The 27233-nt window shown below is 40.4% G+C and overlaps 1 protein-coding gene across 2 annotated transcripts in view; it reads right to left on the bottom strand.

Annotated features, from left to right (window-relative positions):
• Positions 1-1786: 1786 nt before the first annotated feature.
• Positions 1787-27233, bottom strand: part of igdcc3 (immunoglobulin superfamily, DCC subclass, member 3) — a 64339-nt gene continuing 38892 nt past the window's right edge. For both annotated transcript variants that reach the window (XM_031276594.2, XM_031276593.2), the window contains exons 3-14: positions 26176-26320; positions 25923-26053; positions 25576-25713; positions 23314-23472; positions 18876-19041; positions 7597-7844; positions 6544-6708; positions 6107-6295; positions 5110-5214; positions 4778-4913; positions 4441-4651; positions 1787-3453 (exon numbers count right to left, since the gene is read on the bottom strand). In XM_031276594.2, the coding sequence (XP_031132454.1) occupies positions 3328-3453; positions 4441-4651; positions 4778-4913; positions 5110-5214; positions 6107-6295; positions 6544-6708; positions 7597-7844; positions 18876-19041; positions 23314-23472; positions 25576-25713; positions 25923-26053; positions 26176-26320 (1919 nt within the window). In that variant the 3' untranslated portion in view covers positions 1787-3327. The remainder of the gene's footprint in view (positions 3454-4440; positions 4652-4777; positions 4914-5109; positions 5215-6106; positions 6296-6543; positions 6709-7596; positions 7845-18875; positions 19042-23313; positions 23473-25575; positions 25714-25922; positions 26054-26175; positions 26321-27233) is intronic.

Below are 27233 nucleotides of genomic sequence, written 5' to 3'. Positions count from 1 at the left end.
TGATCATGAAAACAATCTGAACGATATCACGTGAATGCAGCATAGTTGATGTGATGATGAGTCATGCTCAGGTTTAGAAGCCAGAAAGGCAAATCAATAAATTGTGTGCGTGTTAGAGTTGTAAGTGCCACCCACTTTACATTTTTCAGTTTACTTATTCACGGATAAACTATATAGAGCCAAACACCAGTGAGAGAAAATAGTTAAAAGGTTGTGATATTAAAAAAAAAAAATAAATCTCTCTAATCAAAGTTACACATTCACATCCACTAGAAACTAAGCATGAACTTAAACTGTTTTAATAGTTAGTGCACAAAATAAAGGTCCTAAAAAGTTCTCCCTCCATTTGTGTGTTTGTGTACTGTATGTGTCCCTGTCTGTCTGTCCAGCATGTGGCGACAATTGCAATAAATATGTATACATTTATATATATTTATGTGTGTGTTCCTCTACTCCATTGTTCATACTCTGAATGTTTCCTTCGCTAAGACCTGAGAGAAAGGCCAAAAACAGGGTTGAGGTAGGTAACCATGACACATCAGAGCAAGTCCTGTACAGTATGTGATGACACACAGCTGAGAGCCGGAGAGACAAGCCCTGTGAAACCCAACAACGTCTATCTCCCTCTCCAGCTCTCTGTCTGTGGTCGTCAACAGCCAGCGATATTATAAACACGGTGTTCCTGAAGCACTTTAACAAGTCAGTGTTGACAGGAGGGAGAAGGCTGAGCAGCAGTTGTGGTTATGGGAAGAGAGTAACAATAGTCAAGCATGATCAGCAACTGTCACGTGGGCGCCGTAAGTCTGAAAGGCTACTACTTTGTTTAAAAAGGAGGCAGATCATGTGACGTGAAAATAAAATCACTAAGAGCACTGCAGCAACAAATATCCAGGATGAGGTTAGAAATACACTGCTGCCAATTTAAATCAAAGGAATAGTTGAACATTTTGGGAAACACTTGTTTGCCTTCTGGTAAGAAATTGGAAAAGATCGATAACACTCTCACAGATGTCCAGTTAAATATCACTAATATTACTAATTACTTTTATCCCTGGTGGGGACAAAATGCATCTCCCCCTCAAAGTGATTAATACTACTTCACCAATAGACCATATCTTATATACCTAAAATTTAAGTATTTTAAACTAAGTAAAGCGCTGTAACGTGAACAGTCTATAGTGCGATAGAAAGATAAAATCCAAGCAGCAGTTGCTGGTTGTATTAACCGCTATAGAGCTCCAGGACGCCGGCCACTCCCGAGGAACAAACAAGCGTTTCCTGGGTGAAAATATTTTGTTTTTGGCACGAGTAAACTCCGCTCTCCGGCTTGAAAGCGGTGCGTTTTATGTTGACACCACGTTGTGCTATTTCATTTTGAGATTATTTTCTATTGGATATTGAAATGCATAAAGTGTTTTGGCATGGCTGGCCGAGTGGCATATCCATGGTATTGAAAGGGGATTTAATTCTTGCATGTTTTTTGTTATTGTGCATTATCAAAAAACATCCCCCCCCTTTGCTTTTTTCACAAATCGCACCCTGACCGTACAGACATGAGAGTGATATCAATCTTTCCATTGCGCTATCCACCAGAAAGAAAATGTGTGTATTTTCCAACATGTCAAACTAAATATAAAGCTAAAGCTAGAGGCAATTAACTTAGCTTAGCATAAATACTTGAAGCAGGGGGAAACAGCCAGCCAAAGTTTTAAAAAATCTGCACACTAGCACCTCTAAAGCTCACTAATTAACATTAACAATGTAGGACTTTAGGGAATGTTATGTGCTGTACTATACATGCTAAGCTAGGCTAATTGCCTACCAGCTATAGCTTAACACAAAGACACAAGTGGTATCGTCTTAGTGTCAGCAAGAAAGCCAAAATGTGAAACTATTCCCTTTAAGTCATTACACCAACAACAGTGGAATAATGTTTTTGATAAGATTTGTGCCTAATTTTCTTCTTGTTTTACAAACATCATATACATATAAAAACATTAAATCAATAAAACATTAAATTCAATTATAGCGCTAAATTTAGACACATATATGTTTGTATAATGTAATATTTTGCCTCTCTTCCAATTGACCATTATGTATCACGTGATAGTCCTGAAAATATGTTTAGCAATACAGTGTATCTCTAACGCTCTTTTCATTCAACTATAGGAAAAACAGAATTATGATCTTTCGAATAAAATAAAAATAATAATAACAATGTACAATGAAAAAGCATAATTCGTACATCGTCCTATCATTCTGTAATCCATACAACAGTGTTATCAGTCTGTCAACTTGCATGAGGTACTGACATTGTATCTACAAACACCATATTCATCGACAGAGGGAAACCAGGATTTCACAGAGGGGCGAAAAGAGGGTTTTCATTATGCAATAAACAGACAAACAACAACAACAACAGCGACAACATTAACATTGTTATCTTGAGGTAGAACATTTACTTCAGCATTTGGAAGTGCTTCATGTTGGATACTTGTTTTTTCCCCCCCCGTTTTTCTTTGACAAGCAGGAGAAGAGAGACGATTCTTGACATCTGAGGTAGTGCGGCACCTGATTTTGAAATTTTCAAACTATCAATCACTAACAATCAGTTCCTCCGCATGTAAAGTAATTGTGAACACAGGGGAAGGTAAAGTTCCTAAAAGCTTCCCGCAACACATTCATTCCGGCTGAGGTAGGTTTTTGTTGAATCGTAAGGTTCACACAGCCAAGTCTAGTGTTTGTATGAAGGCCAAGAACTCATAAGAAAAAGTTGATATCACTTAAACAAAGTCCTGAGACAGAATACATCAAATCCCTGGACGAAGGCTGAGGTCTTCTGTGAGCGAGAAGGTGGAATCATTGGTAGGTGAAAGCAGGCGGCAGGAGTCTTTGACATCCACAGAATAGTAGAAAAAAGACTAATAACTTATAACCACTTTGACATATAAGTGATAAAGATATTTATGTATATATATATATATATATATATTTATAAACTTAAAAATAAAACCATCATTGTATAACAAGGACATTCTGGGGTCTCTATTCTGTGGACTGCCCAACACCAGACCAAATTGTAAAAAATAAAGAACATTTAACTGGGCTGCCTGGCGAGACACAGCTGTCCATCAGAAGAGAGCTCTCGCCAAAAAACATGCCAATATACAGTCCTACATCCTCGAGAGAACTTCTTAACTTACCAATTAAAAAATCTTTGCACAAAAGGAACAACTACTTAGAAAGGAAACATTTGTCAACCTGAGTGAGAGAAGAGTCTGAGTGGACACTGTGGACAGTGTTGTGTGAACTGGCCTTCATACATGATTAGCCTTGGTCCTGCCGAGCCGCTCCTGCTGCAGGAGGCTCCTGGAACTGCGTCTCTCGCTCTACTGCAAACTCATCCAGCGGTATCGTACACAGCTGGGTGTCGTTCAGCACGTAGCAGTCAGACTGAAAACACATGCATAATTAAGTAGATAGATTTAATTCATTCATTGGACATTTTGGCCTATATTGACAGATAGAAGAGATAGACAGGAAACATATGACATACAACAAATGGCCAGAAATCTGCAGCTACATGGCAGGTTTCCCAGCCACCAGGATGCCCCGGTACTTTTTATGTAAAGAATTATTTCAGCAGTTGGGGCTTTTGTTTATTCTCTGAATTCCCTTACTGCTTTACCTCAATCTAGTTTTTAGCCACACTATAAGGTAAGCATAAAAAGTTGTAGCGTCAGCCTACACCTTTACGGGTATGTAGATAACCTTTCATTCTTTTTTATTGTAATGTTGTTAGCCTGTTATTTGCACTCTGGTGCAAAATAAACAGTTTTCAGCTTCTCATTCACACTGTTGAATTGTATTCTATACATTCTATTCTATTGAGGGAGAAAATAAGGCTATGGAGCCATTTACTATGCTTTGGAAATACATTGGGTATGAGTGAGAATTAAATTATAACAGATTTAAAGATATACTACACTTTATTACAGCTTGGGTTTTATTTTTATTTTTCATGTCTTTCTTGTCATGATAACACATGATGCACTCACCAAGGTAACCTCTGAGATATCAGAACATTGCTAATAGGTCCAGCAGGGCAAGAAACACAAGTGATTAGACGATCATACATTTTTAAAAAGCTGGACTAGCTACCACTTTATTTGGAGGTAAAACTAAAAGTAAGTGCACCTGTGATGTTCTTAATAATCTCTCAACAGGTGAGTGTGCACAACTACGGCAAGTATGGTAGGTCAAACTTAAACCAGGAAATTGGTGGACGTTTACAACAGAAAGTTTGGGTTGTAATTTTCCCTCCATCAACATAACTGATGGCCAGAGACAAGAAAATAAGTTGTAATAAACCGTATTTTTCCTTTAACATATCTTTAACTAAGTGTAAAAGCACGCCACATTTAATACAGAAAGACTCACTATGCATGTATTGTGTGTGGTTGGTTGAGTGACAAGTGTCTCAAGCTCGTTGCTGTCGCCCACTTTCTTCCCCGCTAAGCTGCCATTGACCTCCATTTCTCTTCTGGCAGCCCCATTCAGCCTAGAGGGCCCCTGGGAAGAGGAAGAGGATTCCAGCCCTGTGCTGTGTCCTGCCTGGGGGGTGGCCTGAACCGTCTTACACATCATTAACCTGGGAATTACATGAACACACACATGAAACACTTGTCAGCTGCACACACATGATAGACCGACATTAACCTTCAACAACAAATATTTTTGTTGCTGTTGGGTGTTTACACATGACGTTCGCACTGACCTGCCACGGTAGCTGAAGACGAGGAAGAGCACACAGAAGATGATGCAGGTGACTCCGATGTGAATGCCGATTATGATGCCTGTCGTAGATGTTTTGCTCTGTTCGTCTTTCACACAGTCGCATGGGGCGTCCAACACTGAGGAGATACAGAACACCTCACAGTCAAACCACCACCAAAGTTTGTATTAACAACGCTAAGTCAGGGAGGTGTACATGTGTGTGTGACGGTCAGCTTAACTTTGCTCAAGACAAAAGATAAATTTAACTTGGATGCACTGGTGGTGACAGTGTGTAGCTACATATGGCTCTGTTCGGTTGTGTGAGACAATCACCAGATTTCTCCACCGTCTCCCGAAGCGAAACAAATCGTATGGTGGCGTTGCCATCTCCGTGTTGGTTGTATGCAAGCAGTCTTATCTCATAGACGAGTGCAGGATCTGGACAAAAATAGAAGACAGAAAGAGATGTTCAGATATGCGATATTTGATCATCTTTCAACCCTGGGGAAAAAAATAAATGTTATCAACTTTCTTAACATAGGAAAGTTGTCCTATATCTGCCGATATTTAGGAGAGTAGTCATTTTCCTTGTTATAATTAATAGCAGGAAGCTTAAAGGTCCTATGACATGCTGCTTTTTGTATGCTGTTATATAGGCCTTAGTGGTCCCCTAATACTGTATCTGAAGTCTCTTTCCCGAAATTCAGCCTTGGTGCAGAATTACAGCCACTAGAGCCAGTCCCACAATGAGCTTTACTTAGGACGTGCCATTTCTGTGTCTGTAGCTTTAAATGCTATTGAGGAGGATAGAGGGGGGGCAAGGTGGAGGGTGGGGGTGTGGCCTTGACCAGCTTGTAGCTACGGTTGTAGCTCTATTTCCTCATCAGTGGGCCAAATTCTCTGGGCAGCTGTGGGTGGCGGGCAAAGCAGAGAAAGGGGAGGTAACTTTTCCCCTTATGACGACATAAAGGGAAGATTCCAGATCGGCCCATCTGAGCTTTCATTTTCTCTAAAGGCAGAGCCATAGGCTGGCTGGAGGAACTCATATTAATGTTAAAAAACCTCATAAAGTGAAATTTTCATGCCATGGAACCTTTAATAAATAACTCTTAAATTCATCTTGAGGCAGGAGTGTGTTTTTAGTCCTAGATTAATCTTCAATTCAGTTCCATGATTGTGAGATGATTGTTGACGGGCCTAGATCACATCAAATGTGGTTTCTTTGAAGATTACAATGACAGATGAGATTCTAGAAACAGCTGGTCGGTTAAAAAAAAAGATGTGTCCTATGACACAATACGTTGTAGTACTAAGAAACTATGCATCTCACCCAGCTGAGTGATGTTGTAATGGGTGACGTTGCGAGGGAAGGTGATGGGACCAGTGAACAGCGGCGTGTGGGCTCTTCTGTAATACAGTCTGAAGCCTTGATGTTGGCCCATCTTGGAGAAAGGTTCCCACGTTGCTTGTATAACACTACTGTTCACCACCTTGGTGTAGAGGGAAGGAGGCGCTGGCACTGCAACACAATACAGACTGTCAACAATGTTGTACACCAATATCATAATAGCAGCAGCTTTTTTTGGTAGTGTGAATTATGACACCTCATATGCAGTAACATTTACAGTAAATGCATCATCAGTTTTAAGTCTCAGCAAGCCGTACAAAGCTCTATTGCAAACCTTGATGCATGTTTATTATTAGTGAAAGATATGCTATGTGTGTGGGTGAGTGTGTGTGTGTGTGTGTGTTCTGCTCCCAACTCACCCTCCCCATGAGTGCTCTCAGTGACACTGTCAGATGGTTTGCTGGCCCCATGGGATGTGTAGGCTTTGACGTAGAAGGTGTAACTGGTGGAGGGCTCCAGGTCCCTGATGATCTGCTGCAGCGTCACCTTACTGACGGCTTCCTCATACTCCATCTCCGCTGTGTCTGAACGAGGGAAGATGGAGGAAGAATAGGAGACAGAAAGAAAAGCAGAAGCAGTTATTAAAATAATGGAAAATTGGATCAAGAGAGGAAACAATAAATACAATCGTTTTTTGGTTCATTTGATGGTCACTGCCAATTTCACTGGTTTTATCAGAGCAGCCCTGTTAGGTAATAGCTAATCTAGTTTGGCCCTGGGAGCCTGACTGATGATGGCTGGCTGAATGGCAGGGGTGGAGTGAGAAAATGGAGGGGGTAAAAGGGGGCGTTACAAAGGATGTGTTAAAGCATTTTATTGCTCTCAATCCAGAGACAACCAACCATAACCACTATCTACCTCCAGCCCTCAACCCATTGGGCCATACCATCTTGGAAGGGTAATTACAGCAAAACCTATTGGTTGGCCCCCGGGCCACATTTCCCTTTTGCTTGTTACCATTTATTTGCACTTTGGACAAAAGCATCTGCCAAATGAAAGTTGTTTAAATGTGATGGGAAACACTACAAACAATGCATTCATCATTCTGCCATTGAGACTGCTGACAGGGTTGTTGGGTTGTATCTGTCTGGAGCCAGTTACACCAAATTTTCAAAATGAAAATTGTGACTTGCAAAATGAGATAATTTACATGTACATTTTGACACATTTAATTAATCCCAAGAAACACCACACCAAGCATGCGAGAGGAGAGTGACAATAATTTGTGAAAAGGGATGCTGGCAACATTTGTGATCTGCGTGTAAGCAGTTTCTGTGAAACAGGCACCCAGCTGTCAATGTCAGGGCTGTCTATCTTCATCACTTCAGTACAGTATAATATCACATTTTATGGTATCTTATTTTTATGTCATCTATTGCAAATAAATATTTAGATCTTCAGTGCAGCCCCACCTGAAGTCTTGCGGATGTGGAGCACATAACCGATGATGTCCTCAGTGTTCTGATCAGGCTCCCTCCAGGACACCTGGATGTTGGTGGGTGAGAGGGCTTCGGCCTGCACGTGGGTGGGCACACCAGGCAGTCCATCAGCCCAGAGAACTGTGAGGCGGGCACTGGCCTGCGTGGAGCCGGCGCTGTTCTCAGCGATACACTGGTAGATAGCCTCGTCATCCTCGCTGATACCATATATCGTCAGTGTGCTGTGAGAGGAGCAGGAAAGAAGAGGTGGAACAGAAAGGAAAGAAAGTGGGAATGAAAATGGGGACGTTTAGTTTCTCTAACAGCAATATGAAACAAAAGAGTTGATTGTGTATGACTGTATGTGAGAAATCTAAAGTCCAAATCCAAAAGTTCAATTCCACTGTTGAATAGTTGGTAATCAAAGTAATCGTCACTACAATTTTCACTTAAGTAAAAGTATTTACGGTTAAATGTACGAAAGTAGTGGTAAAAAGTACTCAGTGTGTCACAGTGTTACATTATTGTTACAGAGTTAAATAATAAGAATGGTTTCACACATTGACCTGCCTATTTTACATTTATGTGAAACAATTAGGCACACAAAGTTGTACAATACCAGAGATAGATTCAAATTTAAATTTGAATTCACCACTTGCTGTAGCGCCACCAATGGCAAAATTCCATCTAACTTTGTGGAATCACTCACGGTTGCAAAATGAACCTAGGGGTTAATAACACATGTGTCTGAGTTCGCCCGTTCTTTGGGATTTGTTTTCATGCTAATCGAATGTGACCAGTTTTATCGCAAACCGCTAATTACCTTATAACGCTAGTCATCGGGGCAGAGGGTAAAGTAAAAATAAATCACTATTTCTATACCACTAACAATGCTCACAATAGCACCACACTTCCACAGTAGCATAATGAGGGTCCCTACATGTAAACCGAAGCATTGAGAACTTTATAAGTGTACAGAAAGTTTATTAAAGAGATAGTTTAGAAAGACAATACCGTTCATATATACATCTTGGGAAAATGACAGTTGAACGACGAACGTGCAAATATTTTAATAAACAGATATAATTCATGCATTTCTATGTAATTACATTTCACAAACGTAATTCCTATCGACCCATTGGGAAACCACGGACCATGGGAGATTTCAAGTGACAGTTCAGCTCACGTTGCATGGTGTTCGTCGTTCGACTGGTCGTGACCGTTTTCCTAAGATGGCGCCCGCGTGTATACGTGAAAGGTACTGTCTTTCTAAACTATCTTTTTAATAAACTGTCTGTACACTTACAAAGTTCTCAATGCTTCGGTTTACATGTAGGGACCCTCATTATGCTACCATGGAAGTATGGTGCTATTTTGCGCCTTGTTAGTGGTATAGAAATAGTGATTTCTTTTTACTTTACCCTCTGCCCCGACGACTAGCGTTATAAGGTAATTAGCGGTTTGCGATAAAACTGGTCACATTCGATTAGCATGAAAACAAATCCCAGAGAACGGTCATACTCGGACATGTGTTATTAACCCCTAGGTTCATTTTGCGCCGAATTTGTCCTTTAATAGACCAGGCTCAAAAGAATTTGAAAACCAATAATAGAAAAAAAATAATGATAATTAAACTACTGTGTTCGGACTTATCCAAATATGTTTTGCTATTTTGCTGCTATTGCTACATTGTTATTATAATGTGTTGAAAAACTGTTAATGCAAAATGGAAAAATGCAAAAGAGTGGAAATCTGTAGGCAGAACTAGCCTATACCAATAGACTTGTCTTAAAGGGAGAATTTATTTCTCAGGAGAAATAAAACTAGAATATATACCTCATCTCAAGAGTAATGAGCCTTTATGTGCTTTATAAATGATCACACAGTGACACTATTATCATCAAAAATAAGTCAAAATCTGTTGTAATATTCTCCTGACAAACACCAAAAATGTTCCTCCTTGATCAAAGTTACTTTACTCTCTACTGATAGTAGAGTATCACATTTTATTCTTTAGGTTTATCCATGGCAAAGTAACTTGTGATTAGTCTCCCAGAAATAAATGATGTAATTAAAAGCACGGTTACTTCACACCTCAGATAAGGACTGCATACAGCAAAGAAGATGAATGTGACAGTATATCAAAAGCACAAGGTACTGTGTTCAGCTATGTGTGTTTAAGTGAGTTAAAGAAAGAGCCACACTATAGACAGCAGCAGTATGTGTACAGTACAGAAGATCCTCACTTATGCGTACTTTCAAACTGATTTATTTTCTAGTGGAACTCCCGTTGGAGTAGATAAATCAATTTCAGTATTTCAAAAAATGTAATTTGCCTGCATCAGTGAATCCTTTCATCTATCCATCCCCACATACTGTCAGTTACTCACCTCATCACATACCTACATTATAGACATAGACATACAACCTCCCACACTCAATGGCTTCACTGTATATTCTCTTTCTTCTAACCTTCGCTCCTCACTTGTATCTCCACCACTCTGCTCTTTGTCTGTCTACTGTATCTCAGCTTCTTATTCTTTCCTCCCACCTGGCCTGTCTTCTGTTATAGCAAAAATATAAGCCTTGTGTGTGTGTGTGTGTGTGTGTGTGTGTGTGTGTGTGTGTGTGTGTGCGCGTGTGTGTGTGTGTGTGTGCGTGTGTGTGTGCGTGTATGTTGAGTAGTAGTGATTAGATGAGAACACATCATCCACTCCTCTCATTTGTCCTAAAATAAAGGAAAAATAAAACATTTAACTCTATGGAAATGATACCCTGTGGTGCAAAACATTTCTTCTTGCATTTCTGCTGTATTTAAAGGTATAATATGTGCGAGAACACGCAAATAATTAATACCTTGGGATTATGGAAGCACTTGAGTTGTACCTTGGTCCATTTTTTCTAAAGCACTCGGCCATGGCATTTCAAGAGATTAGAAGCATCTAACTATAAATCGAGGACCCTCTGTGCGTCTGTGTCTTTTGAACTGATCCCGCATGCGTCATAGCGAACGGGCCCAAATGCTCCGCCTACACCAACGCCAGTATCCTCCCTTCACCGCACATTTAAGACAAATATAAGTAGCCTATTTTATCTTGTCCTCGTTGCTTTGGGGTCAACATTTGTGATCCAGGCTTAGGTCCCTGATGTGAAAGCCACCTTACTGCTTTATATTCCATTATATTTTTGATATATTTTGAATGTCACCTGTGTTTTCCTTTTCATAGGATAAATAAAGGTAAAAAATTGGTGCATAAACGTGTATCAGAATGCCAGAAATGAAGTCTTTGACGCTCAAAATAACCCTGGGAGAGGAAACTCAGACCCCACACTGAACTTAGATACTAGCTAATAAACACGTGATTGTTCTTTCAAGTACGTGAATAGAGCCTTTATGTTGGTCGGGCAGGCAAGACGCTCCGCTTCTAACACGCTCTGCGAGACGCTCTAGGTGTGGTTTGGTGCATGGTGGAGGACAAAACAAAACTGCGGAGTAACTTTCACCACTAATAACTTCTCACATTAATACCTCCGTTAAAACACGCAAACAATACGCCTATTTTAACCTGAAATGGGGATATATTACAGGAAGCCAATGTTACATGCATTACTAGAATCATTTTAAACTACAATATCGTTTTCGCCCTGCCATTCTGTCAGACTGTGACCGTGTTAACATTGACGTGTTTGTTGAAGTAGCTGAAATACAGCCACTAAATTCTGTTGAGCCAAGATCCAAATTTGTTAACGATAATAATGACGAGACCCACACATTGCTGGCTGACTTCGTCTCTGTATTCGGTCTGGTTCTGGTGGGTAATTAATGCAGATATTTGCTGATGGTCTCTCATAACGGGCTGGATGGGTGGCGCATGGCGCACCGCCATGAGTCCATGAGGCAAATGTCTGCGATTACGCCACATTTTAATTGTGAATAGTGTGTATGTTAGGCCATACAGTGTGGTTGCATATTACAGTAAGTGCTTTGGAGTCCTTCTGTAAGTTATTTTGCGGTACAATGGTCCTGGAGAAAACTACAAGCAACCACAGGCCAATCAATCAGCCCGTTCCAAACAGGCACGGATTGAACGGGCAATGTACTAGTTTGTCAAATAATGGGAAGAAAAGCATGCCATTTATTTAAAGAGCAAAATGTCAGCTGTGTGTGGTTTACGTGGTCTGTCACTGGTCACCTTCCGGACCTGTGAAATAGGACATGAGGAAAGTGGCATTTGGCAGCTCTCGGCAAGTTATACCAGCCTCAGTTTGGTTTGTGAAGATGGATTTGTAAGGACGGGGGAGTGCTCTTTTGGGTCAGCTGGCAGGATGGAGAAGTAAATCATTCCATTTCCTTTTCAAAATTGATGTGCTTGGATACAATTACTGTACGTCTCTAATCTGGGTCAGCATTGTCTGTGAGGAGGAAGAGTATCTTTGCTCCGGTCTGCCAGGTGGATTCAATCTGGATAATTATCAGGTCAAAGAGGCCCTCTGTATTTCACCCTTTCGGAGCCAATCTCACCTCTGACCCTGGAGGTGGCAGCAGTCGCCAGCCCTCAGCTCGCTACTCAACCATCACATTTCTGACAGCCTTTCATATCAGCGATGGATGGAGTGTTTGCAGACAGGCAGCCCTGACCAGACGCCACAGATGCAGCAAAGAGGCCCCCAGGGACGCACTACCCTGATGCCACCGGGCCTGGATGGGCTTCCTGAGTGTGTGAGGGGAATGCAGGGAAATTTCACAAGACGTTGCTTGTTTCAGAAGGTATAGCATCCAACCGCATATGTGCTCACATACACACGCATTAACACACACACGTATACACGTCTAGCCACATACACGGCACAGACTGATCCTGCTGACGTGTAGCTTATGAAATTCCACACCTGCTATCAAAACTTCCTTTCCAACTTCCAGGATGAAAGCTTTAGTGGTTCAAACATTTCAGAGTATCAGAATATTTGAAAAGAGTAAGAGAGAAAGTAATTCAGGGATATAATTAAAAAATATTATTCTTCTAAATTAGCTTGTATACATATTCTTTTAGTTAATGATCACAGCATATAATGATTGCATCAATTTAAGTGGTTTTTGCCTAAATTTAGTTTAGTTTAGTGTCTCTGTTGAAGTAGGTGTTACTCTTCTCTACTCTGCTGCTGAAGCTGAAAATGTAAACCACATTTCTTTCTGTACCAGGTCATTTCTCAGGAAAGACCTGATGGATGCCGGATGTTTAGAGTAATTTGATTTAGGCTGAATCACAATTGTGTGAATTAGTCAAAGACCAAGAGAAACAAGCATATGTATTCAGGAAAATCATGTGGTTTTATTAAGTAATACTAGATTTATTTATTGAAAAAAATTAAGAACTCTGCAAATTAGAATACTGTACTTCTAAAGTTATTTTACTGGACAACTGTTTAATTTCTAGAGGACTATTTAAATTGTTGTGAATATGTTACATACCATTTTGTGAAAACTATAAACAAAGCCTCTTTATTCTGTTAAATTGGTATCATAAATTGTAACACTGTTTTTTTCTTCCTGAAGATTTATCTGCGTGAACCTACCTTGAACCAATGCTCCTTCATTTGGTGCCTCTTTCTTATCTATCTACTCTCACATCAACGAAGTGAATGGAGCGATTGTTAGAAAATGTACTTATTCCTTTATGTCTCATTAATCCTTTAGAACATTGTGAACTAAACCCAGCTTCATGTCATTTTGTTCTCCGAGATCTCGTAACTGCTTTCAGAGTCAACTAACAGAGGTTGAGCCAGAATTTTGATAGGATACGAACCACAAAACAATTGTGATTGGATGTTTCACAACAAGGATTTAAACCTTTTCTCATTCAAACGTTCTCAGTAAAGAAGATTACAAAATGACACAAAGTTCAGTGGACCTCTTGTTTAATCTTTTTTTTAAAGATTTTTTTCAATGAGATAGTTTGGACTGAATTCATGGATCTACATTAATATGCAACAGGAGAGCAAGGCCACCAACGATCGATACAATGTGTGAGGAAATAAAGTAGGATGGAAAGTCTGAGTGAGAGAGAAGAAGAGATTTGGGAGGTATATTGCCAGACTTTGGGCTGTTTGCTTGTCTTACATGAGCTCCAAAGCCAAACTGTCCTGTCCTGACAGGTTGACACCATCATTTACTCATCAGTTGAAGGTCATTTCACGGATTGACGGATAAGGCCGTGGGTCAGGGGAATGGCTGACAGTGGGGCCTGGGGCCTGTTGTTTGGCTGTGTTTACTCTCCGTTGTCTCTGAGCAGTACCCCATCAAAAGCCAGCATGGCTATTCTAGATCCAGCAAGAGAGAAAGGGGGTGGGCAATGGGGACAAAGAGAGAACAGGAGGAAGAGGTGGGGAAGGAGGAGGGGAGGAGCGATGGGCTGTCTGTGGCCTGAGAGGAGGGAAGGGCCCAGGGATATGACTGATTACAGGCAGGGTCATAGTTCAAGGCCAATGCCCAGGCTCCAGCTCTCTGTAATGGGGGCAGGAAGGGGGATGTGGGGCACAGAGAGGGGCCGCAAACAAGAAAGGCAGGTCTGGGTAAAAAAAAGAGAAGAAAAAAGGAAAGAAAAGAAAACCCTTTGAAAGGATTCTGCAACGAAATGTCCAGGTTTGTGTGGTAGCCTGTTCCCTCAGATGTTGGCCATTAATTATAAAACACCTCATGGCGCTCCCACACACTTGAAGCATGTTTTTTTCTATACAACTTAAACTACTCTCAAGTACATTAGTAAAGTACATTAGAAAAATATTCATAGGATATTTTTCTCAAATGTTCCTTCAACCCAAGATTTTATTTATTTCCATCATCATCAGTTGGATTCACCAGTTGGATTTCAACCCTAACGATTATTACACTGTCTGATGTCAGATCACAGCTTGTACGTGTTGGATCATTACACGTGTCAGCTTTAGAGACTTAAGAGTGAGGCAAGCTCATAATTAGCAACAGCTCTCACAGAGTCTTCAAATAGCCACAATAGCGTGTTTTACAGGACCCTGGTCAGCAAGGGCCAATAATGAATGGGGTAGCAATAATGTGTGTGTGTTTGTGTCTGAGCGTGTGTGCAGGTGTGTGTATGAAGGTCTGTTGAGACACAGCTTCAATCTAAGCATCAGGGGCTGTTTGCAGAAACAGCTAATCAGCTCTTCTCAGACTTATGCAGCTTTTTCACCTAGTTGTGTCTTCTTTGTGTGTGTTTTGCGTGTAAAGTGTGCATGCGGACGAGGAGTAAAGGGCGCAACACGTTTGTGAATTGTCACGTTTGATTATGCGAGGGCACAACATGAATGATGGCATGCACAGCGGTGCTATTTGTGTGCACATATGGGGCTCACTTGCTTTTTGATTAATGTGTGTGCATGCATGTGTGTGAATGAAATGTACAATCGATTCCCCTTCCTTCCCTTGTCCGATTTGCTTTTGAAGGTCAGCATCTTGAGAGATGGCTGAGGATAGAAACCTCAGTGTGTACATTTTTACACAAACAAACACACATTTCATGCTTACCACAAACACTAATTACAATATATCTGCTAGGTATGCTGCACTCACTGTATATACAAGCTCCCCGAATCCGACAGAGAAATATATAATATTATAAGAAATATAAATATATAAGAACTGAATTGCTGTGCTGCTCGGAGCTGTGGAATATCATTTGCATTCCATTACTTTTGTTTTATCTTGGTTCAGGAGGTCCATTTTGCCCTATGCCACACCACACTAGAAAACACACCACATTGCTTTTTTGGCTTCAGGAGAAACTATGAATTTTCCAAACAGGTCTTCTTTAGAATTCCATATACAACTAAACCTTACAGGGTGGCTATAGTTGGTGTATAATCATAGGGGATGCGTGGTTCCACCGCCATCTCCTACAATGTACAGTATGTACATAATATGTAAGATGTGGGTTATGTAATGGACAATCAGACAAAAGTGTCAATGTGGACTAGCTGCTGATGTGCCCTTGAGCAAGGCACAAAACCACCAACTCGCTCTGGGCATCTATGGGCATCCTCCTTGCTCTGACATCTCTCCATTAATACATGTGTATAGGCCCTGTTTGTGCGTGTGTATTGTGTAAAAATAACAAAAGAATGACATTTTTTTTTATTTCCCTTCAGGGGTCAATAAAGTATGTATTCTTCTTCTCTTACTACTAATCTAATGTAACTGATTAGCAGCAAAGAAATTGTATTTTGTTGGAAATGCAATTGTTTATATTGAAGAAATCTGAAAACTGTTCCTCATTAAGTATTTCATTGGTTTCCTCTACACCATCTGATTCTGGCAACTAAAACAAGATGAATGTTTTTAAGGTTATGTTTAGGCAACTGAAAGTACTATGTTCCACTTAGTGAAAGATTGTGGTTTTGGTTAAATATTTATAACATCAGCATCTTGTTCTTTAAACTGACATTTTTTCCCTAACCTAAACAACTGGTTTTAGTCTAAACTGAACAACACAAAAGATGCAGGACACCAATCCTAGCCTCTGGTGTCCAAGTCCTGTGTTATGTCCGCCGGACAACCTACGCCGTTCTCCTTCTGTGACACATAAGAGCATCAATTAGTGAATCCAGAGAAAATGAATTGCCAACAATTTTGATAATGTAATAGCAGTCCAAGACACCTTGATGTATTGACCATTTCTTATGATTTATGTAACCCCTGGACTTCTATGTACTATTCTGACTTCGGGGACAACGTGTTTCTGTGATATTATTATTATTCCAAAATGAATGATTTTGGTTTTGGACAAAACATGTCAACTTAGGCTTTGGTAAATTGTGATGTACATTCCATTTCAAGCGATTCATTTATTAATCAAGTACAAGTACTGTAAACATGATTTAGGAAGCAGGTACGTTGACTCCAAAATGTATCTGTTGTATATAAATATTTTGTAGTAGACATGATTAACACTCTGGATAGGACTGCTCTTCACATTCAGATAATAATAAAGTAATATTACATTAGAAACTGAGAATGAATCAGACCGTTATGTGTTCGTTCTACTCATCAGCTATGCAATGCAAAAAGATGCACACCAAGCTGCTCTGTTTTCTAAATGGCTGACTGCATTTCCTGGTCAACTAGCTGAGTTTATGAGCTAATTAGCCAATGGTAGAACCCAAGCTGAGGCCTGCCTCCTTAACCAATCACAGAGCAGGCATAGTGATGAATGGGATCAACATTATAGCAGGTCTACAGCATACACTAATGGTGGAAATAGTGGAAAACACTGTGATGCTCTGACTACCTGCTTTATCTTTCTCTCTCCCTCCCATTTGCTCTTCCTGCTGAATCATCATTTCTCTTTTGGCCACCCGTTCATTTTTCTCCTTTTTTTCTACGTCTACGTCCGGCCTCTCATTTATTTCTTCCCTTTCCTCTTCTGTTAGTCCCTCGCTCCATCTCTCTTGACTAATGTAGACTGGTGGAGGCAGGTGGGAGTGGAGCAGTGTGTGTGACTGATGGAGGTGTCTGCTCCCTTCACTCACTGCAGCAGAGCGCAAGTATTGATTTTTTTTGGTGCAAATTCAATAAATTCAGTTCATATATGAATTATAACAACATAATTGGATGGTTGGCTGCCAGGGTCAACTGGAAAACTTTAACTTTCCACGTGCAGTAATGCATAACATTATTTACTCAAAAGCACATATTCTGGATAACCAGAGTATACACACCCAGCAGTACTAGCAACAGGCTGGACACACACAGTATGTTTGATCCTTTCAAGTAATGCCTTGAAACCATGTGCAGGAAAACTGTTGATCATGGCACGTTATCAGCCATCATCTTGCAAGACTCAAATGCAGCTTCTCAAAGAGCAAAAAAGCTGGTCCAACGTGTAATTACTCCTCTATATCAAAGCTAAGATAGCACTCCGCTGCCACATTCAGTACCGTCTGCAACACAGAAAACCGTTACTGCAACATGCAGCCTTTACAGTGTGAGGTACTGAGAATGGCAATTAGCAGAGATGGTTGCTGCGTTCTCCTCCTCATGACATTCCTGAGGACTGCCATGGGAAAGTCTCCAACATACAGTCAATATGCGGCTCACATACAAAGGCACAAATAAATTGAGGCACATGTCTTGGCAGGCGTGAATTCCAGCAGCCTCCACTTTAGAAGCAACAGAAACACAGAGGAAATTGAACATTTGATGATGCTGATGATTAGATCAAGGCAGTAGTAACCACTGATTAATACTAACATCCATATTAATTCTGCGAGCTGGGTCCAACTTTGTGAGGATACAGTGAGCACTGTCATGGTTGGGAGGGGAATCTGTGTTAATGGCAGTTGAGTTTGCATTGTGTGATGGCCGACATAATGTCTCTTTTTTAGGTTATTTTCTGATAAGTAACAATAAAATCACTTTCTGATGATACGTTACCCTTTTTAAAGGGGTTATAAGGCTATAACTTCTTTATCAAAGGTTTACAAATGCTTTATAGATCAGTTAAAAGCATTCACCAAGGCAAATTCCACATAGGGTAACTACTAGGGCAATAAACTCCTTTCTAATTAATAATAGCAACTTTGAGTTGCCAGGTTGTATTTATCCTTTGTAATTGTTAATAATGCAGTTATAAATGTTGGTAATCCATTAATAAATACTTGTGGGTTTCACACTTTCTAGTAAGCCCTGAAGTGTACAGTTACACATGCAATACGATTTTAAGAAAATGGATTTTGATCCAGATTAAGTAGGCCATTAGAGGGTCTTACTGATTAATTTAAGAGCTAAAAAGATGAATATCTTGCTGGAGGATAAACACCAGCTACACGAATAATTCACAGCCTGACAGCCCAAAAGTTACTCTTATTGATGGCTTATAAATTATCTATTAAGTATAAGTAAATCATTTATTATCCATTTTATTAATGGATAATACATTTTATATCAAGAGTGGCTTATTAGTACCTAGAAGGAAGTATTCATCCTGCTGCATTTTTGCATGTAGAGTATATGTAAACAATAAATTGGTAGGCGTAAGCACTGAAAAGTCTCAAAAAACATGATGCCAAGAAAATTGGCATGAAAACAGCAGACCTCTCCTTTGCTTAACAACACTACAAATTACGATGCTAAAAAAAGGGCAGTTTTGTAGACTGCAGGGCTATTGTTTCGCTGTTATTTTCTCCACACCATGACAAATCTGTTTGTATTCCTGCATATATGAATACATTTACATAAGAGTAGAAAGAAGAGTTTTTTCCACCTGTTGTTGTTCCTGAGTTTGACGTGTCCCCCGGGCTCCAGAATCTGCCCATTCTTCAGCCAGGTGAGCTGGGGCTCAGGCTCGCCCTGTGCCTGGCAGGTGAAGATGGCGGTGGTGCCGACAGGCCGAGCGATGGACTGCGGAGCTTGAACAAACTTTGCTGGAGCTGAAAGAGGAGAGAGACAGTCAGATAGGTTGGCCTCTTTCCCACAACCAAAAGGGCAGTGGCAGATGAATCAATACCAGAGAAACAAACTGGAAGATTTGAGCAGGATCCAGAGGTGCAACATTTTAAATTACAAAGAAATAACAAAGAAAAGTGTCATAAAACAAGAGATGAGGAGGAAAAAAAAGAGCAAAAATAAAGATTGAGACTGACAAAAAGACAGAGAGGAAAGGCAAGACAGAGCGAGAAAATGAGAAAGGAAAAAAAGTAGATCCCACAGGGTATGCAGTCTGTCATTTTATAAAGAAGCAATGTACTGCAATATAGGTGTATGGTGTAAATACTGTTGAAAATCCATAATTCAGGGTCATTAGAAGGATTTTAAGAGACACCAGATCAATGTGTGTGCAGGAAAATAAAAGAGAGAGAGGCAGAGGCAGAGGAGCAGAAAAGTGGAAAGGAGAGAGCAAGACAATCAGCAACAGCACTACTTTGGGACTAATGTGCTTTAAAGCAGCAACACATTTACATGAAATTAAAGTGATGCAGTTTATAGATTCATCATATCCTGTTTCATCCCATGCTACAGGCTTCCAGCTATGGTCAATTAGTGGTAATAACTTATTCATATGCAACGGTTCTTTAGCAGAGAAGGTACTTTCTTTAAATCATAGAGTAATTAAAGTTACATTCGCTGGAGTTTAATTTCTGGCTTGTGTTTTTTTTTGAGCCGACAAACAGAGAAGTACAGTATCATCTCCTCTGCACTCATTATTGTCCTAGCTGTGATCAGTGATTTGATAACCTGAATTACTCATGTTATATCTCTCACTATAATATATCACTCATATTCACTAAGACATTTCTTTATGGTGATTATAATATCTCAGAATCATCACTAGAGGGTAGAGAGCTGGAACACTAGGCATATCACATTGCCTGCTGTAAAAAAAAAAAAAAAAGCTCCGCTTTCCTTCCTTCCTTCTGTGACCATCATTTAACTCATCATTCCCTGGTGGGATTGAGCAACTGAAGTCAAATTGTACACAGATGCTGGCTGGAAATACAACATTTAATTCTGTTGAGTAAGTTTCAACAGAGAGAGAAACCTGGATCAGTCTGGTGACTCTAAAACAGTGACTATTGTTCATAAATAACCTGTAACAATGCTTGGGTTTTTCTCAGCTTCAAGTCTATCCATTCCTACTGAAGACTTAAATCTTAAAAAGAAGTCACAAATATATAGTTTCATTTTTTTAAAGACTAAATAATTGCCTTAAACTGCTGGGTATTGCAGTTGTTACTCAGTTACTCAAACATGACTAAACAGTGCATTTGTTGGGGACTATTCAGCTGTGGATTAATACACATTTGGGGCACTATTAAGTGTTTACAGCTACAGTGTATGTGGGATTGCCTGAAAACAAACACTGATGTTCACTGAAATGAAGGAACATGTCACTAACAACAGTTTTTGGAGAACAAGGAGGAAGAAGTTATATCAGCATTTGGCTACACATACTGTAAGAAAACTATTTATTAACACCACCTATTTTTAGCCATTCAAATGTCATTTTTTGTTTTTCTGATATTTAGATTTTTTCCCCCAGTTTAATATTTTCCTTGTGTTTTACACACACACTGTTCTGTCGTCCCTCTTGTTCCTGTCCTACTCCTAATAGACACATTTTTTTCAATGTGTTTCCTTTTGGAAAACCTAAGGGACCCTTAGGCACTTGAAAGAAGGCTGCTGACATCATGTGATGGTCTTTTCATTCATCTCTCCCTCGTTCCCGGCTTCATTCTCTCTTTCTCACTCGACGTGTTCTTTGAGGGCTGTCTTAAAAGGTCAAGGTCAGAGGGAGCTCGGGAAGATATTGATTTGCACCTGTAAGGGTGTGGGTTAGATTAGCAGCATCATCCATCTTGCTCTTGTTTTTCCCTCTGGGCTGCCACATTTTGACTCCTCCTCCAGTCTTTGTCTCTCTTGTCTGTCTTTTTGTACCCCAAATGAGACAAAATGAACCTAATTGATTTGCTTTATCAGTGCATTTGTTTGATGTGTGATGGTTTCATTAAGTACTTTAGTCTGCATAATTTGGAGTTGGAGTTCCTGACCACTGTAGTCCTTTTCTGAATTGATAGCCATTAACACCCACTCATATTCACAGAGGTGTCAGGTGACTTATTTTTTTTTATTACTAATTCTACTAATAATAATTCTTTAAGGACATGCAGTAACATTTTCTTTTCTTACAATGAAATCGGCATAACCTACATTAATTTGGAGTTAACAGTACACCTTTGTTTCCACAAATCAATAACAAAGCCCAAAGTCATTGACACATAATTTAACATTAACCATGGCTTTTCCTCTTTGTTCCTGCTGGGGTAGATGCTTGTCTTAGACTTGACAGGCAGATGAAATGAAAAATTGATCAGGATCAATACTGCTATGGGCTGAAGCAAAGTGTCATCCATCTGATCAATATGTGAGAGAGGCCGATGCTGGATGCTTGGTGACAATAATGCACCAGCGGCCACCCACACCTGGCCTTTTCCTATTGATCAAAACCTACCAAACACTTACATGGTACTGGCTACAACACTCATGTGATAAAGAATGGACAAAGAGAATATTATAACAGAACAAAGTAGAATAATTAAAAAATTAAAAAAAAACTATTTTAGAGGGCATACTTAAAGGTGAATTACCAGTTTTGCATGTTATAGCCTATTAACTATACATTTAATTTATATAAAGGTCTTCACATTACTGCATTTATTGACAATAATTTTATACATATGTTCCAATATTAAAACATCCTACATTTTAGATTATAGGGGCTGTACTTAAAAATATACTGAAATACTGGAGAAAAAAAAAACAGCGGGCTGGGATTGCCTCCACGCGACTCTAATGGCGTTTTTCCATTACATCACACGTATCAAACTCAAGGCCCGTGGGCCAAATCTGGTCCCTTACTAATTTTGATCCGGCCCCTATATACATTTAGGTTCACAATACATTTTGGCCCAAATACATTTTGGAAACTTTTTTGGTTTTTTTTCGACATTTTTGATGCTTTTTCCAAATGTTTTTGGCATTTTCTTCGTCATTTTTGTCGACCAAACTGTAAGTGAGAAGACTATATGAGACATGCAATACAGTAATACAGTCACAGATATTTGACTTTTCCCATGACATAAAAGCAATAAACTACATGTCTGGCCCTTGATGTGATTCTCATTTTCTAGTGTGGCCCTTAGGGAAGTTGAGTTCGACACCCCTGCATTACATGGTACCTTCTCGACTCTACTTGCCTTTTTTGGTTTTCCATTATGAAAAAAGTCCCTAGTACCTGCCGACAGGTACTTTTTTTAGTATCACCTCCGTCGAGGTTCCAACCGACCTGAGGCGATACCAAAAGGTGATGTGAACCTGCAGACTACTGATTGGTCAGAGAGAATCGTCACTAATCACTGCGTCATCATTGCTAGCGACAGACGGGGGGGTCCCATAATACATCCATGGGGTGTCCTGAACAAACCCGACATTTTAAATAGTTTAGCCAGCGGTGTTTTTTATGCTGCCTCCAGCTTCTTTTGAAACAAAATTTGTCTCCTGGCTGTGGCAACAGTCACATGCCGAGAGTCAAAAACAACACACCTTCGACGTTCTGTGTGTGTGTCGCGTTAGGTCACGGCAGTTACCTGCGGCGTCGCTATGACGACCAGCCACGATTGCCTCATGCATGAGGTGGTACTAAATCTGCAATGGAAAAAGGAGGACAGAGAACCGCAGCCGAGTCGAGTCGAGCCAGATTTGCTCTCAAAAACAACTTATGGCCTTAGAAAAAAGAGTACAGCTATAAGCTTTACATTTGCACCCAATAATGCACAAGGGATTATGTAAAGAAATACATTTTATCATTTATATTTTCATCTTCACCTGGCTGCCACGGTTGAGATTTGAATCAGTACACTGCGATTGGTTAGTTGGACTCATAAGCTGTTTGTCCTTACCTGTGTGGGGATCACTGACTCTTTATTCTGTGCTATTACTGTTTGTAATGCTTGGTGATGGTGATGGGAAGTCGGGGAAGTTATCATATGGTAGTTAGGGGGCCTTCACAGAGGTCCACCCACAGAATTCACAAGCTTTACCTAATAACCTCACCACGGCTGTATTTGTGTGCTTTCAGTTTCCCTCCACAACTTCGACCGAAACTTTTGAAAATAGCACAAGTCTCCTTTTTATCCAGAACTCACCTTGGACCACCAGACGTCCCTGAGCAGTCCTACGAACACGGGTCCCAGGTTTGTTAGCAGCACACACGTAGACCCCTGAGTGCTGAACACCCACATCTGAGATCATTAGGTTCCCTGTGCCGAGTACTTGGATTCCCTCCACACCGATGGGACGGCCGTCTACTCGGGGAAAAGAGAGAGAGAGAGAGAGAGAGAGAGAGAGAGCAGTTGAGAAGGAATTTATGTAGGGCAGAAACAAAAGGACCAGATGTGCACACGTACAGTATGTGTTCATGTTCGGTGGGGGTGAACGGGGTGTGTGTACTACAGTAAAGGTCAGAGTGGGTTTAAATTGCCAGCAAAAAAAAACGAATCAAACGTATATTGCACGTTTACAGCCACAATTTGACAGAGGCAGTGCTATTTCTGGCCCTGTCAGAGGTCAAGGATGCAACTTTAACAGGGAAGTGTGTGATTCTGAGAATTGTAATGTCTAATGACAAAGCAGCCAGCACAACAGACACAATGTTTTTTTTTTTTTTATTGTAAGTGCAGCTTCTTTAATGGATGTTCAGTTAATTAAAGTTTTCACACTTAAACAGGAACTTTTTTTCTTTCTTCATGCCATGTCTGTCAAAGCCTTGTAGTACATTTGCTTTTAGGCAGTTACACAGGAGATGTTCCAGCTTCCACTGAGGGACCAGAAACTCTAACTGCAACTTCTAATCTCCTATCTCCTTACACAATCCATAGCCGCCTCCTCTCTGCTCTCGCTGTGCTTACATGATAAGTTCATACTTTCCTGTGCTCCATATCTGCAGTCTCTACCCCAACAATGACTCCAGTCTGCCACTGATATTAGCTATAGGGCCAAGGGTGCAATTTAATCCCTAAGACTTCCATCTATAGCCTGTAAACCTGTATGGTCTAGATTTGATGTGTTAAAAGGCCAGACAGGGAAGCAGGGTGATGGGTACCATGCAGGACACATGCAGAGGCAGGAGCTCCAGCCAGAAATACAAACCTTATGGTCACTAGTCAGTGTATTTTTAGGTGTGCTTTCATTCCAAAAAAGTGTCAAAAAGACCTTGTCTGAAGATCTAACCTCTCTCACAGCTTTCCTGGTGAAGTCAACAATTCACAAACCAGCCATTAAATCCATTAGAAGTAATCAGATGTAAGATGTAATCTTGTGGTGATGGATTACGACGAGGACTATAGTTGTAATTCATCATGGCAAATTATTGAGATGAAATAAATCACTCCAACTTGCCTGTCAAGTGCTTTTGCTCTGCGTCTGTCATTATGATGTGTTTTATGGCCATTTCTGCATTTTTCCATTATCACTAACTTACTTCTTGGTTCAGCGAGCTTTTGTCTTAACAAAAGCAGTCTTGTTCTTTTCTTGCCTTTTTCTACTATATTTCTTTCTCTCTCTCTCTCTCTCTCTCTCTTGCCCCTCTATCAGTTTCTCTCTGTCAGGCACTAATTAACTTAGTGTCAGAAAAGAAAGAGCACAAGCTAGCAGGCTGTGGTGCTGTTGAATGAACAGCAGCAAAAAAAACTGGCATTAAGGAGTGACCGATGTGAAACTATCAGATTCATTATGCAGCTTATCCCAGCCTCCCTGCCATAATCTAATAGATACATTTCATTCTAGTGACATTGTGTAAGGCAATAGCCTCAATCTGATTATGCTCAACTGCTTGGGAGGGGCAACAATTTACATTCGGAACAGCAAATCAAATTGGATAATAGGTAAAGAAAACAGATACCAGATTAAAAAATTGGTTACGACAAACTTTGAGTGATAGTCAAGAAAAATGCAGATGGCATGAGGGGGAAACTAATCGTATCTGTTTCAGCACCTCATAGCAATTACTCAGAGGCTCTCCGATGCTTCGAAGGAGGTTCAACTTCATGAGGAGATGAAGCACGCATTTATCAACACAAAGTCGAACATAATGTTTAGCCTCAAGGCCTAATGTTGAATCATACTGCCTCATGTATACTATACTATATAATAGATGCTCCACTGTATCAAATGTATTCTGTGCACACAATGTACATTACACAATGCATGACAAAGCTGTGCTGCAAAGAACATACAAACACAGAAGGACACACAGCACATAGGACCCACACAAAACACTCAGATTTCACATGCAAGAACGCACACTGAAATTGTACTATGGTGGAGTGGCACATTCGTCAAACACAAACACGTGAAAAATTCTACAATTTCGGGGCCTTTTCTTTGATCTGATCAGGCATTTTTCTCACCTAGTCTGCTCCAAGATACGATAGGCCGAGGGTATCCGGTAGCAACACATTCCAAGATAGCAGTTTGGTGAACAGTGAGAGTGAGGTTTTCTGGACCGACCACTATCATAGGCTCTTTGTAAACAGATGACTGAGAGCCTGGAAAAAAAAAAAACAGGGGAGAATAAGATGGGAACAAGCATGATGGATGGCATCCTTTAATTGGATTTCTCGAGAGTGCATTAGCTCAATATGCTGCTATCTCTTGAATCAGGCAGAGAAACAATAGATTTAGAAAATCTCGAGAATATGCTGGGTAGATAGCCTGCTCATGGTATGTAGATGTGAAATAAATTAAATATAACAACCTGAAACAGTGAGGAGTGCCTCTGTGCTGTGTTTCACTCCTGCACTGTTATGGGCGACACAGCAGAACTTCCCACTGTCTTCCTCACGCACTCCTGTAATCTGCAGAACACCTGTGGGCAGAAGAGTGTACCTACGAGATAGAAAAAAAAAAACAGAAGACAGAAGGAGACAAATATGATGAGACCTGGTAAATGACCGATAAAGTGCTGCCATCTCTAATACGTGTCAGGCCGTGATGTGGCTTAGTCCAACCTCTCGTCCTTGGTGTCCACCGGACGGCTGTCTTTCTCCCAGCTGATGAGGGGCTCTGGCAGACCATGGATCTGGCACTGGAATCTAGCCACACCGGACTCCTCAGCATGTACCGACTCTGGTTGGACATGGAAGTCTGCCATGGCTATAGAGGGAGGGAGAGGGGGGATATTAGGTCATATTATCACAACACAGCTAGAGGGCAACAAGCCTGGCTTACAGGGAAGACTTTTTGTTTTCTTGAAAATAAACAACACATCTATCAAATCAACAAAGGAGAATGGAGAATTCTTCTGACACATTTATGTTGTCCTTGACTTTTCTTTTTGTTTCTAATTTAAGAAAGTTAATTGACAATGGACGGCAACTGGAAGAGATGCAGAGTATATTTCATACAAATATAGCTTCTTTTTTCAATGGGATTATCTGAGTAATGCGGTTTTCCTGTTGTCTTGTCCTACATTTCTTGGAAAACTTTCTGAAAACCTTCCCTACAAATGTCACAATGAAGTTATAGGAGCCATTACATACATACGTAAAGTATGTATGTATATATGGATTTCCTGCCATATGTTGACATTTAGTATTTAGGCCAGGCACACACATATCACTATATAGCAAAACCAGTATCAATATCCGTACAGGGAGCCTCATTCAGCTGCATTTCACATTTCCACTGCCGGCAGAACAACAGCAGCATCAAAGGTGGAACGAGCGACAAACTCAATTAGAGAGAGTCCCTCTTCTTTCACTGTTCTCCCACCTTCTTCAACACAAGTGTACTCATTAAATGTCAACCATAATTAACTTGGACACAGGAGGACTTATCTAAACACTGTTAGCATAACAACAGGCACGGACCCCTTATTATTTCATAACCTCCTGCTCTTCCCAAACTGTGGCATCCATTAATTCATTACTTACAGGACGGGAAGGAAGTACGCAGCACTACGCAGGAGGCTTATTTATGCCAAGGACATGCTTGGCTGTTGTCTGTTTGTCCTTTTGCTATTACACTGTTATTTTGTTCCCCTGTTTGTTTCCTCTGTCTTTTTCAC

The sequence above is a fragment of the Sander lucioperca genome, chromosome 3 (genome assembly GCF_008315115.2).
Source record: "Sander lucioperca isolate FBNREF2018 chromosome 3, SLUC_FBN_1.2, whole genome shotgun sequence".
NCBI lineage: Eukaryota > Metazoa > Chordata > Actinopteri > Perciformes > Percidae > Sander > Sander lucioperca.
The sequence above is the reverse complement of the archived record's forward strand: the minus strand, read 5'-3'. Positions and strand labels throughout refer to the sequence as shown.